This window comes from Schistocerca nitens, chromosome 9 (genome assembly GCF_023898315.1).
Source record: "Schistocerca nitens isolate TAMUIC-IGC-003100 chromosome 9, iqSchNite1.1, whole genome shotgun sequence".
Classification (NCBI taxonomy): Eukaryota; Metazoa; Arthropoda; class Insecta; order Orthoptera; family Acrididae; genus Schistocerca; species Schistocerca nitens.
The window spans coordinates 81988648-82003658 of NC_064622.1; the positions used below are offsets into that span (position 1 = coordinate 81988648).

Sequence of the window (15011 nt, forward strand, 5' to 3'; positions counted from 1 at the left end):
TCTGTTGTTAAAATACCTGACGTTTATAACAAACGTTTGCAGTGAATAAGATTACTATTTTCAGTATTTGTTCTTAAGGGACTATTCTGTAGTTTCAAATCGGTGTCCGTATTTTGTACATTTATTCCACAGAAATCAATAGTGCAAGTAAAAATTGAGAGTTCATTTCAACAATACGTAACTAAGATACTGGGTGTTCCACACTCATGAGATTATGTCGGAAAGTGTATTTGCGTGTTAACATAGCTTAAACTGACAACCAACATTCATCCTTACAACTTTTGTGTTTGTTCTTTGATGGCTTCATTTGACTTTTTCGCAGTGTGTTCTCTTTTCTCAGTTATTAGTACGTTTTTTCGTTAGCAAACAGTGTTTTTTTCCCCGTGGCTAACACTATTTGGAAAATTATTGAAGTATGAGGAAAAATTACTGGTCCCGATGTGGTAACCTGAGAGGCTTTCATATTTATGAATTTTAGTCCTGATAAGCATTTCACTAAACTATTAGGCTTATTTGGCGCTGTTATTATCTCTAATACCTATACCCCATCTACTTCTCAAAATCGGAACCAGTCGTCAGCCAGCCTCTTAGAATACAGTATAGTGTCTGATTTGTATGGACGCGAGTCGAGGGTAGCAAAGAAAAGTGAAAGAATGATAACTAATACAAAGTGTTCTGCTGTACTTATAATATTATAACCGCGATGTTTTTTGTAATTTCTTTGAATCGTGTAGGTGATGTAGTGGTAACAGCAATGTAACGATATAAAAGATGTTAGTAGGTCAAATAGAAGACAATGAACTTGAGCTTTATGTGAATTTTTCGTTCAATAAATTAATTCAAACGTGGATCATTGCTGAAAACAAAGTACTAAAGAAATCGAGTTAAAATATTTAAAAATATTATCAAGCTTTTGGCTTTTGTAAGATACATGAATGAAAATGTAGATAGTTTTAGACATTAGTATCATCAGATTCTGCTGTATGTGTGTGACAATTTCTCCGTTTTCCGTGAGTTAACTACTTGAGTGACGCCTTAAGTGAAATTTCGGTTTATCATGACACTTTCCTCGCCTGTATCCGCTTTTCAAATGCCTGATAATATTTTTACTCAAAAATTATTATCCATAACTCGTTTGCAATAAATGTATCAAGATACTTGGAAAATATTATGATGTATTTATTTATTAAAACTGTACAGTGAGTTAAGTAATATAAACTAAAATTTAATACTAAGATATTTATGTACAAATCGACAGTACAAAAAGTAAAAAAAGAAGTTTAAAATAAAATTACTGTACAAAGACTCAAAGGACATGGAACACAGGTTTCCAGTTCGATATTGAGCAATAATTGTGCGGCAACTTAGTGTAATATCTGCAGTCCTATAGCCGCTGCGGCAAGAATTCAGAACGCAGAGTACGTGCAATGGCGTTTAGGAATGCTACATCAAACTTGCTTTACACTTTATACAATAAATTAACAAAGTTGGTAAAACTGAACTACATCGTTCCACTAAATTAACAATCGAGGAGTTTTCGTCATGTGTTTAAGCTATACAAACAATCATAGTTAATTATTTACATGGTAACAATCTCTTTGTCGCGTCAACAGTACGGAGTCTGTTTCATAGTTTGTAACAGATTTAGGTTAAGCGTATGTAAAATGTACAAAAATAAGCTTCAAATCTAACAGTAGATGGTAACACATGTACAAGGGTACAACCAGAGATGCTGACGGAAATGAAACAATGAATTTGATAAGCTTTGCGCGTTTGAATGTTCCTCCTTAGAAAGCGAGTTTCATCGGAGTGGTACTTAAAAGCGTAGTTAATGTAGTTCTCACAGAACCCAAGTCATACACGAACTGAAGAATCGAATAAATTACTGAAAACTGAATTGAGACTTAGTAATTGATATCTTTAAAATTAAATGCTTTTCACCGTTTTGCAGGAAGCAAAATGGTGAAATGATGCATAATATGGAGGAATAAATTCAGCTACATTTCCTTAATAAGGCAACATAAATGGTTCTTAAACATTTAATTTCTGTGAAAATTAAAGCATATCAACGTTCATCCCTAATAGTCACTTTGTAACTATTATCATCCGTTTATTGTGGCTGCTAACAAATTTATGCCAAATACCGTTACGTTTGGTTGCCCTGCGGTTACACTGCTCTGATCAGATATAGTTGAAAGTTGTATATTGCAGGTAGAATAACAGTCTTCAATGTACGGTATTTGTTAGGTTTCCAGGCTACCTTGCGACTTCGCTACTTATAGTTTCGAATGGGAAGGATACCTCAGCTGTATCCAGTGGGGACTGGATCTGGGGTATCCTCCCCATTCGAAATTTTTTTTCCATCAGGTTTAGAGCAAGGGAAGTGTCATACGCAGCTGCTTACAGCTGAACTACGACTCAGGATCTTATTTTAAATGACAGTAATTTCCTGTGCTGAAGAAATTCGGCAACTGGATTCCAGGATATACTAGTACGCTTTGATGAGCGACAAACTTACGAGAAGTTTACCACCAACTAAAGTAAGGACAGGTTGTCTGCTAAACTGATATACTATATAAAATGATACGTCGATATAATAAACACCAGAACAGCAGACTAAAGAGTTTTGTTTCCGTAATGTTGAGTCTGACGAGGAAGTACTGCGCACAACACCACTGCCCGTTGGGTTGACTAACCAGCAAACTTGGCAGACACGTTTGCAGCTGGATATTTTTAGCACGTAACACAATGTTTAAGAAAACCGAAAAAAATTTCAAGGGTTGCAGCAAAAGTGTTTGACTTTTGTCATATTCTCGTTTGATAGTCATATGTATTTCAGCTACAGTCTAGTGCAGATTTCGTATTCGTTGGATTGCATTGGTTTCGAACCTTGAGTCTAAGTTTTGGGGAGAAATTATTCACGTACGCTGCAAATCACTGGCTGAAAAAGGGCCCATTTAGCAGACAGTTCTGTAAATACAACACTTCAAAAACAGTCGGAGAAGATCTCGTGGGTGTCGTTGCGAGTCGGTCGTGGATATCACAATCCACAGTGCTGGGAGCCAAGAAGGTGCCATTACGGGCAGCTTGCAGCACTGTAGTCTGCGTTTAGTTGCCTACACAATAGGCCACACGGTCGCAAATGAGTGGTTACAGTCAAGTCGCGTACCACCACACGTTTGTAGAGCACGCCTAGTCTAGCCAGTTCCTATGACGGTTCAGTCCAGATGGCCTGTGAGGTTTTCGCTGTGGTCTACGCCGACCAGGGGCCGTGTTGGCGGCGGCCGTAGTGAGCAGTCAGCTGTCAGCCGTGCGAACGTCGCTTCTGCAGGCGCAGAGCCAGTGAGGGCGGCAGCAGAAACTCGCTGGGTGACGCGCCGCCCCCGCCGCCCTCCACATCGCCGCCCACGCCGGCGCCCACCGCGATGTCCCCTGGAGCCGCCGGTAGTCGATCCTTGGCAAATTCTGCAACACAGGCACAGCCCACCAAAAGCCGTATTAAAACAGGTAGTACACCACTGTTCTAAAGTACTGCGCGCCCTTGATTGCAATGATGTTCTTTCGTTAATTACACATCTTCAAGTAGAAATGTATATGTATGTATTTATATTTTACTTTTATTTGGGGGGGGGGAGGGAGGATTGGGGTTGCCTGCGACAATGCCTAGCAACAATGTGCTTTGATTGCAACTGTGGTCTTTCGTTAACTACACATCCTCGTGTAGAAATATATATATTTCTGTATTTATTTATTTACTTTTTTGGCTGGGTTGGGGGTGAACACAATGTAGTTTGATTGCAATGGTGTTCTTTCGTTAATTACACATCCTCATGTAGAAATATATATATTTCTGTATTTATTTATTTACTTTTTTTGGCGGGGTCGGGGGGGTGAGGGGTGGAGATGGGGTTGCCTTGTGACAATGCCTAGCAACAATGTAGCTTCAGGAAGAGGTACTGGCGGAATTAAAGCTGTGAAGACGGATCGTGTATTAATTTTTTACTTTTATTGGGGGGGGGGGGGAGGGGAGGATTGGGGTTGCCTTGCGACAATGCCTAACAACAATTTAGTTTGATTGCAATGGTGTTCTTTCGTTAATTACACATCTTCATATAGAAAAATATATATTTCTGTATTTATTTACTTACTTTCTTTGACGGCGTGAGGGGTGGGGATGGGGTTGCCTTGCGACAATGCCTAACAACAATTTGATTTCAGGAAGAGGTACTGGCGGAATTAAAGCTGTGAAGACAGATCGTGAATCGTGCTTGGGTAGCTCAGATGGTAGAGCACTTGCCCGCGAAAGGCAAAGGTCCTGATTTCGAGTCTCGGTCCGACACACACTTTTAATCTGCCAGAAACGTTTAATGTGATTTCAGATTACCGTTTATTGCCGCAGAAGGCGCTCTGTGTTAGCTGAAGTTTGGCGTTCGCTGGCCCTGTTCTGAAACTATTGTTGTATTTTTTTTTAATTTTCTTCCTACTGTGCGTGTGCATTTACCGCCATGGTGAAAACTCGTGCATTAACCTCAACAAAGAAAAAGTACATAGAGGTTTTACAGATGAAGGCCTAAACAGCACTGAAATTGCGACGAGATTAAACTGTTCGAGATCAGCTGCGAGTCGAAATCTGCAGACTCTGACGGCCAAGGAAATTTACTACGAAGTGGGCACCCACGCATTTCTTTGCCAAGGAAGGACAGAATATAGCGTCGACTAAGCCGGAAAAACAGTTCTCTTTCAGGTGAACTGGCAAAATCAAGGCAAGAACAACGGATTCTAGTTGCTTAGTTGTTAGGAAAAGAAACTGAGCAGCGGAAATAAAAGCTAGAGTTGCCAAGAAGAACTGATTTTTAACTGATGCAATGAAGAAAAAGCGGCCGGAGTGGGCCAGACTGCACGTGAACTGGACATAAGATCAGTGGAGAATTGTGGTATTTTCAAATGAAAACCGAGTTTCCGTGATTAGTCAAAGACCACAGCTCGTCAGGTGTGAACACAATGAAAGAATGGATCCTGACTGCCTTGTGCGAACCATGGAACATGCACGGTCGGAATGGTGTGGGGAGCAATGATATACCACGCTTGGAAGCCTGTACTTTGTTGAAGGAACAATGAACTGTGATCAATATGAAGCTGTATTTCGGCGCCTTCTGATGTTCACTACACGTGGTCCTTCCCCGGATGCGCAGTGTATTTTCCAACAGAATCTAGCTCCATTCCACACACCAATAAAGGGGAGTTTTGGTTATTTCATATTTGTAGTGCAATTTCCAAGGTTACTCCTGTTGTCTCTCGTCCAAATCTATCACGTCAGATTCGTTCTGTCATGACTGAATTGGGTATCAGAGAACTTCTGTGCCCTCGAAATTCGACAGACCTTAAACCAACGGGAAATTTGTAGCGACTGGTTGGGGAAGAGGTTTAGAAGAAGAAAACTGCAACAAAACAGGGGCTATAGGAAGTGGTTGTGAAAGTATGGTACCACGAAACTCACAGCAGTACTGCTACAAAATTGATTTGCTCCACGCCTGACAGAGTGAAGACTGTTGTAAGTCCCAAGGGATTCCTACAAAATATTGAGATTATTTAAAGTATGACTTTAGTTTCCGTAGTATGTAAGTCTAGGGACCGATGACGTCAGCAGTTTGGTCCCTTAGGATTTTACACATACACATTTTGACTAGACCTAGCGGTTCAAAGTTAAATTAATTCGTATCTGTTACACAGAGTTCAGGTAATTAGAACTTTCAAAAGTAAGTTCAAAAGTTTGTTTACATTAGCGTTTAGTTGTGTATTAGCACAGGCTACGAAACTTCAGTGATCTTGTGTCGAGTTATTCTCTGCTTTTGTGTAAATTTTGTGTGAATTTTTGTGTAAATTTTTCTATCAAATGTGGTGGTTGCCATACTGTGTACGGCTAGCCCGGTAGCTCTGAATCTATAAATGCTATAAACGCAGTTTAGACTTTCGGATACCACCTACACTACTGTTCATTATTGCAATTCCCTATAGAATTTTGAGAATTCTGGTACCAATTGGTCTCTGAAATGCCAAATATTTACTAACGAAAGACAGTCTACAAGTGGGAAAGAACGTTATAAAGAAGGACAAGATTGTTTGTAATATTTTAATTCAAAGAAATGTGTCAACAATATGTAAATGTCTGGACAAGGAAATACACTCCTGGAAATGGAAAAAAGAACACATTGACACCGGTGTGTCAGACCCACCATACTTGCTCCGGACACTGCGAGAGGGCTGTACAAGCAATGATCACACGCACGGCACAGCGGACACACCAGGAACTGAAGTGTTGGCGTCGAATGGCGCTAGCTGCGCAGCATTTTTGCACCGCCGCCGTCAGTGTCAGCCAGTTTGCTGTGGCATACGGAGCTCCATCGCAGTCTTTAACACTGGTAGCATGCCGCGACAGCGTGGACGTGAACCGTATGTGCAGTTGACGGACTTTGAGCGAGAGCGTATAGAGGGCATGCGGGAGGCCGGGTGGACGTACCGCCGAATTGCTCAACACGTGGGGCGTGACGTCTCCACAGTACATCGATGTTGTCGCCAGTGGTCGGCGGAAGGTGCACGTGCCCGTCGACCTGGGACCGGACCGCAGCGACGCACGGATGCACGCCAAGACCGTAGGATCCTACGCAGTGCCGTAGGGGGACCACACCGCCACTTCCCAGCAAATTAGGGACACTGTTGTTCCTGGGGTATCGGCGAGGACCATTCGCAACCGTCTCCATGAAGCTGGGCTACGGTCCAGCACACCGTTAGGCCGTCTTCCGCTCACGCCCCAACATCGTGCAGCCCGCCTCCAGTGGTGTCGCGACAGGCGTGCATGGAGGGACGAATGGAGACGTGTCGTCTTCAGCGATGAGAGTCGCTTCTGCCTTGGTGCCAATGATGGTCGTATGCGTGTTTGGCGCCGTGCAGGTGAGCGCCACAATCAGGACTGCATACGACCGAGGCACACAGGGCCAACACCCGGCATCATGGTGTGGGGAGCGATCTCCTACACTGGCCGTACACCACTGGTGATCGTCGAGGGGACACTGAATAGTGCACGGTACATCCAAACCGTCATCGAACCCATCGTTCTACCATTCCTAGACCGGCAAGGGAACTTGCTGTTCCAACAGGACAATGCACGTCCGCATGTATCCCGTGCTCTAGAAGGTGTAAGTCAACTACCCTGGCCAGCAAGATCCCCGGATCTGTCCCCCATTGAGCATGTTTGGGACTGGATGAAGCGTCGTCTCACGCGGTCTGCACGTCCTGCACGAACGCTAGTCCAACTGAGGCGCCAGGTGGAAATGGCATGGCAAGCCGTTCCACAGGACTACATCCAGCATCTCTACGATCGTCTCCATGGGAGAATAGCAGCCTGCATTGCTGCGAAAGGTGGATATACACTGTACTAGTGCCGAAATTGTGCATGCTCTGTTGCCTGTGTCTATGTGCCTGTGGGTCTGTCAGTGTGATCATGTGATGTATCTGACCCCAGGAATGTGTCAATAAAGTTTCCCCTTCCTGGGACAATGAATTCACGGTGTTCTTATTTCAATTTCCAGGAGTGTATGTGAATAGTACGCACATGTCTGTACAATGACGTGCCATGTTTCGGGCACGAAAACAACGTTGGGTTACCTACAAAATTTTAAGACAAGCTGCCTTTTTATTCTATTAAAAGGGCATCGTCAACAAATACGTGATTAGCGTCCACAAAAGACACTCGTGTGTAGGAAACCAAAAATTAGAAACGTACTATCAACACACATGGTCATGCCATTAGGTGAGGAATGTCAAATAGAGGGTGTTCCACAATTCATGTTAAACGTTTCTAGAGGTTGTAGAGGGAACTCACTAGATCAATTTTTACAAAGGAACCCATATCCGGAAACGGCTCGTTTCCATCTTACAATAAAAACAAGACGCACAGTTGTCGCTGTGATATTACAACAGTTGTTCGATATCACGACCACAAAGTTCGGTGCACACAGTGCATCTTCGCGGTAGGTTCGCACAAACTCTGTACAACATGCGTGGTGTATGGTTAATCACTTCTGCCGCAGCCATGATCCGCGCAGACAGCGGCCTCGTAAACAAGTCTCTTCATGTGGCCCCAGAAGAAAAAGTTCAGAGATGTTAAATCTGGCGATCTTGGTGGCCAAGCATGTGGTCCACCTGGAACGATCAACCTGTTCCCGTAGACTACGTTCAGATGGTTTCCGACGCTAACTACAGAATGTACTGCCGCTCCATTATGCTGGAAATACAATTCGTGCCCAGTGCCACACATCTTCCAAAAACTACGTCAGCACTTGTTGCAAGAATATCAAGAACCTGCCACTCGTTATGTGGGGAGGAAGGATGTACGGCCCAATCACACGACCAGCGCAGATTTATTTTTATTTTTGAAAAGGCTTAAAGCTTTTATTACCTACCCCATTTCCTTAAAGGGCACAAAATGCAATTATTATACCTATAGATTTATTTATTCCTGTTCAAGAATTCATCTATGGTGTAGAAGGAGTTGTCAAGTAGATATGATTTCAATTTATTTTTAAAACTGTTACTGCTGTCTGACATTGTATTTCATTTGGTAATTTATCGAAAAGTTTTACAGCAGCATATTTTCCCCCTTTGTGTACCAAAGATAGGTTAAGTGGGGGATAGTGTAAGTCTTTCTTTCCTGTGGTATTATAATCATGAATTTCACTGTTTTTAAGCTGTTTCATGTTGTCGGGAACAAATTTCAGTACTGAGTAAATGTAGTGTGAGGCTGTTGTAAGAACTCCTAATCTTTTAAAGAGATGCTTACAAGCTGTGCGACTACGAGCCCCACACATGATTCTGACCACTTTCTTTTGAGCAGTGAATTATTTTTGCCTAACTGTTGAGTTACCCCAAAATATTATGTCGTATGATGTCAGAGAGTGAAAGTATGCAAAGTACGTTATCTTGTTAATTTCAATACCCTCAAAATTAGCAGTTATTCTGATTGCAAAAGTTGCTGAACTTATTCGCTTTAGGAGATCCAAAACATGAATTTTCCAATTATGATTTTTATCTATATGTACACCCAAAAACTTACTATGCCCTACCCTGGCTGATGACTTCTGTCGATGCGTTATTTTGTTGAAGGAACTGTACTCCTTGCAGTAAAAATTTGGTTGTACTGTGCTTTTTCAAAGTTCAGAGGGAGCCCATTACCAGAAAACCAATCAATAACTTTTCCAAAGACGTTATTTGTATCATTTTGTATTGGAATTGCTTTTACTGAATTAATAATGATGCTTCTTTTATCAGCAAACAGTGTCAGTTTAGCTTCTTGTTTCAGATAAGAAGGGAGGTCATGAACCCATGATCGAACCATGTGGAACACCTAATGCAATTTCATCCCAGTCAGATGATGTGGAAAACTTCCTTAAATCACTTCAACCATATAAAGAAACATTTTGCTTCCTGTTCTGTAGGTGTGACTTAAACCACTCATATGCTGTTACATTTATACCTTAGAGTTGTAACATAACGTCACTCAAACGCTTTGGATAAGTCACAGAAAATTTCTATTGGTGACAGTTTACTATTTAAAGACTCTATTATGTGGGCAGTGAAGTAGTGTATTGCTGTCTCAGTGGAACAGCATTTTTGAAATCCAAATTGTGATTTACTAAGTATCCCATTACTGCTGAGATGGCTAACCACTCTTGAGTACATTACTTTCTCGACAATTTTTGAAAATGCTGTGAGCAATGATACTGGCCGGTAATTATTGACACCTGTGGTGTCCAGTTTTTTGTAGAGATGCCTGACAATGGCATATTTTAACCTGTCTGGGAAAATACCGTGAGTTAGTGTTACATTACAGACGTGACTCAGAATGTGCAATTGCTCTACATTGTTTTAATATCTTATTAGAGATGTCATCTACTCCAACAGAACATTCATTTTTCAAAGAATTAATGATTTTCCTTATTTCACAAGTGGTTGTCAGATGAAAACTATAACAGTAACGTTATGCTAATATCTTTGGCAAACGCACGTCCACGAAGCTCTCGCTAGGTTAAGTGATTAATATTGAAATAAGAGCTAATTTAGTTAATGTTAGATTGTAGACTAGTGCATTCTATTGAAGGTTTCGCCTTTCTGAGCGTACTTACGAGGTGCATTCAAGTTCTAAGGCCTCCGATTTTTTTTCTCCGGACTGGAAAGAGATAGAAACACGCGCATTGTTTTAAAATGAGGCCGCGTTCATTGTCAATACGTCCCAGAAATGGCAGCACCGTACGGCAGATGGAATTTTACCGCCAGCGGCGAGAATGAGAAGTGTTTTAAATACTTAAAATGGCGACGTTTTCCTTACTTGAACAGCGTGCAATCATTCGTTTTCTGAATTTGCGTGGTGTGAAACCAATTGAAATTCATCGACAGTTGAAGGAGATGGAGTTATGAAGTTATGGATGTGTCGAAAGTGCGTTGGTGGGTGCGACGGTTTAATGAAGGCAGAACATCGTGTGACCACAAACCGAAACAACCTCGGGCTCGCACAAGCCGGTCTGACGACATGATCGAGAAAGTGGAGAGAATTGTTTTGGGGGATCGCCGAATGACTGTTGAACAGATCGCCTCCAGAGTTGGCATTTCTGTGGGTTCTGTGCACATAGTCCTGCATGACGACCTGAAAATGCGAAAAGTGTCATCCAGGTGGGTGCCACGAATGCTGACGGACGACCACATGGCTGCCCGTGTGGCATGTTGCCAAGCAATGTTGACGCGCAACGACAGCATGAATGGGACTTTCTTTTCGTCGGTTGTGACAGTGGATGAGACGTGGATGCCATTTTTCAATCCAGAAACAAAGCGCCAGTCAGCTCAATGGAAGCACACAGATTCACCGCCACCAAAAAAATTTCGGGTAACCGCCAGTGCTGAAAAAATGATGGTGTCCATGTTCTGGGACAGCGAGGGCGTAATCCTTACCCATTGCGTTCCAAAGGGCACTACGGTAACAGGTGGATCCTACGAAAATGTTTTGAAGAACAAATTCCTTCCTGCACTGCAACAAAAACGTCCGGGAAGGGCTGCACGTGTGCTGTTTCACCAAGACAACGGACCCGCACATCGAACTAACGTTACGCAACAGATTCTTCGTGATAACAACTTTGAAGTGATTCCTCATGCTCCCTACTCACCTGACCTGGCTCCTAGTGACTTTTGGCTTTTTCCAAGAATGAAAGACACTCTCCGTGGTCGCACATTCACCAGCCGTGCTGCTATTGCCTCAGCGATTTTCCAGTGGTCAAAACAGACTCCTAAAGAAGCCTTCGCGCTGCCATGGAATCATGGCGTCAGCGTTGTGAAAAATGTGTACGTCTGCAGGGCGATTACTTCGAGAAGTAACGCCAGTTTCATCGATTTCGGGTGAGTAGTTAATTAGAAAGAAAATCGGAGGCCTTAGAACTAGAATGCACCTCGTAGATCCCCCGGTGACCCACAGTGACGTTTAGACTGGTGTAAAGCGCTACGTGGTGGGACGGCCGACACTCACCCAGGTAGTAGTAGGGCTTCGCCGAGTGGAAGTTTCCGGGCGCGGGCCGCTTGTCCGCGGGCAGCTTGCGGTCGGTGAGCACGTTGACCGGCGGCAGCGGCGCCCCCTCCAGCGTCCGCGACAGCTGCTGGCTGCTCAGCAGCGCGTTCGCTGCAACAGAGGAGACACACAGTGGTCACTGCAAAACGTCTTACAGCAGTTGCACGACAGCTTCTCGTACGTGATTGTCGATATCTCTTAAATACACTCCTGGAAATTGAAATAAGAACACCGTGAATTCATTGTCCCAGGAAGGGGAAACTTTATTGACACATTCCTGGGGTCAGATACATCACATGATCACACTGACAGAACCACAGGCACATAGACACAGGCAACAGAGCATGCACAATATCGGCACTAGTACAGTGTATATCCACCTTTCGCAGCAATGCAGGCTGCTATTCTCCCATGGAGACGATCGTAGAGATGCTGGATGTAGTCCTGTGGAACGGCTTGCCATGCCATTTCCACCTGGCGCCTCAGTTGGACCAGCGTTCGTGCTGGACGTGCAGACCGCGTGAGACGACGCTTCATCCAGTCCCAAACATGCTCAATGGGGGACAGATCCGGAGATCTTGCTGGCCAGGGTAGTTGACTTACACCTTCTAGAGCACGTTGGGTGGCACGGGATACATGCGGACGTGCATTGTCCTGTTGGAACAGCAAGTTCCTTTGCCGGTCTAGGAATGGTAGAACGATGGGTTCGATGACGGTTTGGATGTACCGTGCACTATTCAGTGTCCCCTCGACGATCACCAGTGGTGTACGGCCAGTGTAGGAGATCGCTCCCCACACCATGATGCCGGGTGTTGGCCCTGTGTGCCTCGGTCGTATGCAGTCCTGATTGTGGCGCTCACCTGCACGGCGCCAAACACGCATACGACCATCATTGGCACCAAGGCAGAAGCGACTCTCATCGCTGAAGACGACACGTCTCCATTCGTCCCTCCATTCACGCCTGTCGCGACACCACTGGAGGCGGGCTGCACGATGTTGGGGCGTGAGCGGAAGACGGCCTAACGGTGTGCGGGACCGTAGCCCAGCTTCATGGAGACGGTTGCGAATGGTCCTCGCCGATACCCCAGGAGCAACAGTGTCCCTAATTTGCTGGGAAGTGGCGGTGCGGTCCCCTACGGCACTGCGTAGGATCCTACGGTCTTGGCGTGCATCCGTGCGTCGCTGCGGTCCGGTCCCAGGTCGACGGGCACGTGCACCTTCCGCCGACCACTGGCGACAACATCGATGTACTGTGGAGACCTCACGCCCCACGTGTTGAGCAATTCGGCGGTACGTCCACCCGGCCTCCCGGATGCCCACTATACGCCCTCGCTCAAAGTCCGTCAACTGCACAAACGGTTCACGTCCACGCTGTCGCGGCATGCTACCAGTGTTTGCGATGGAGCTCCGTATGCCACGGCAAACTGGCTGACACTGACGGCGGCGGTGCACAAATGCTGCGCAGCTAGCGCCATTCGACGGCCAACACCGCGGTTCCTGGTGTGTCCGCTGTGCCGTGCGTGTGATCATTGCTTGTACAGCCCTCTCGCAGTGTCCGGAGCAAGTATGGTGGGTCTGACACACCGGTGTCAATGTGTTCTTTTTTCCATTTCCACGAGTGTAATTTGGACAAGCATATTTGTGCCATCAGTTGTACAATTTTATGTTTATTCTCTACCGGTTTTGATTGTTGCAATTATGTTCAAAGATAAAAAAATGGTACAGCAGTGGGTCTACCATATAGAGCCATACTTATGTAGAACATACATAACTGTCGTAATGATCTGTGCCTTAGCACACTCACAGTACGGCGCGTGTAGTGTTTGTAGGGATTGTATTAAGACAGAACAATATGAAAATTGTATACGTTCTACATTTGAATGGCTCCGATATGGTAGATCTATTGATATACTTTCTTTTTCTCCTTGAAGATGGCTGTAACAATCTAAACCGATCGAGTATAAACATAAAATTGTACAGCTTATGTTGTAGGGAGCACATTGTGGGAGCGATCTAGATGCTTGTAAAACAATAAACTGGTAGCCAAGATCGCAGGAATTCTTTTTATTGCATGATTACCGGCGTCGGCGAAACTAAATCCTGCCGCGCGAGATTAGCCGAGCGGTCTGGCGCTGCAGTCATGGACTGTGCGTCTGATCCCGGCGGAGGTTCGAGTCATCCCTCGGGCATGGGTGTGTGTGTTTGTCCTTAGGTTGATTTAGGTTAAGTAGTGAGTAAGCTTAGGGACTGATGACCTTAGCAGTTAAGTCCCATAAGATTTCACACACGGCGGCCAAATGTGGCCGTGTGGTTCTAGGCGCTTCAGTCTGGAACCGCGTGACCGCTACGGTCGCAGGTTCGAATCCTGCCTCGGGCATGGATGTGTGTGATGTCCTTAGGTTAGTTAGGCTTAAGTAGTTCAAAGTTCTAGGGGACTGATGACCACAGATGTTAAGTTCCATAGTGCTCAGAGCCATTTGAACCATTTCACACACAACTAAAGCCACCATCATCGGATCTTATGACACGTACAGGTTACAACATCAAGGCAAACAATGGTGATATTAACAGTTGCCTGCATGTTATAGGCAACTATTAATGTCACCATTGTTTGCCTTGATGTTGTAACCTGTACGTGTCATAAGATCCGATGATGGTGGCTTTAGTTTCTGCGAAACCGGTATCATACAATAAAAAGAACACCTGCGATCATGGCTACCAGTTTATTGTTTTGTACAGCTTATGGTATGAATATAATTTTTTCAAAAGTTTTGCAAGACTTCACAAGGTCAACTTTCTGGAGTATGAGACCTTAATTTAGAATGTAAAATTTGCCTTGCTCGCGCATTTATAAAAAAAATGGTTCAAATGGCTCTGAGCACTATGGGACTCAACAGCTGTGGTCATAAGTCCCCTAGAACTTAGAACTACTTAAACCTAACTAACCTAAGGACATCACACACATCCATGCCCGAGGCAGGATTCGAACCTGCGACCGTAGCAGTCGCACGGTTCCGGACTGCGCGCCTATAACCGCGAGACCACCGCGGCCGGCATTTATAAAATGATGAACTTTTTCGAATGTTCAAGCAACCATCTCCAGAGTATTAAAATTCCGTTAGGGTGATAAACTTAAAGTGAGTAACTCGTCACATGTTCTACAAACAGGTACTGTGCCTTTTAATGACGCTGTAGCGATATTTTGAAGGTCTAATGGTGATTGCTTGTGGAATCTAAACAGGTCATCATTTTATAAACGGGCGTTCAAGGCAAATAAATCTTACAGTAGCTCAACAAAGTGGACAACATGAAAACATGACACCTCATATAGCTACATTTTACTACCGAGCAGCTACTAAATACAGAATTTATGGGGCCATGGTGTCACTACTCTCTGTGTAATATC

At 44.2% G+C, this 15011-nt stretch overlaps 1 protein-coding gene across 1 annotated transcript in view; it reads right to left on the reverse strand.

Annotated features, from left to right (window-relative positions):
- Window positions 1–1158: 1158 nt before the first annotated feature.
- LOC126203210 (cuticle protein 19-like) overlaps window positions 1159–15011 on the reverse strand; it is a 549356-nt gene continuing 535503 nt past the window's right edge. The window contains exons 4-5 of the mRNA XM_049937455.1: window positions 11567–11716; window positions 1159–3465 (exon numbers count right to left, since the gene is read on the reverse strand). Of these exons, the coding sequence (XP_049793412.1) occupies window positions 3305–3465; window positions 11567–11716 (311 nt within the window). The 3' untranslated portion in view covers window positions 1159–3304. The remainder of the gene's footprint in view (window positions 3466–11566; window positions 11717–15011) is intronic.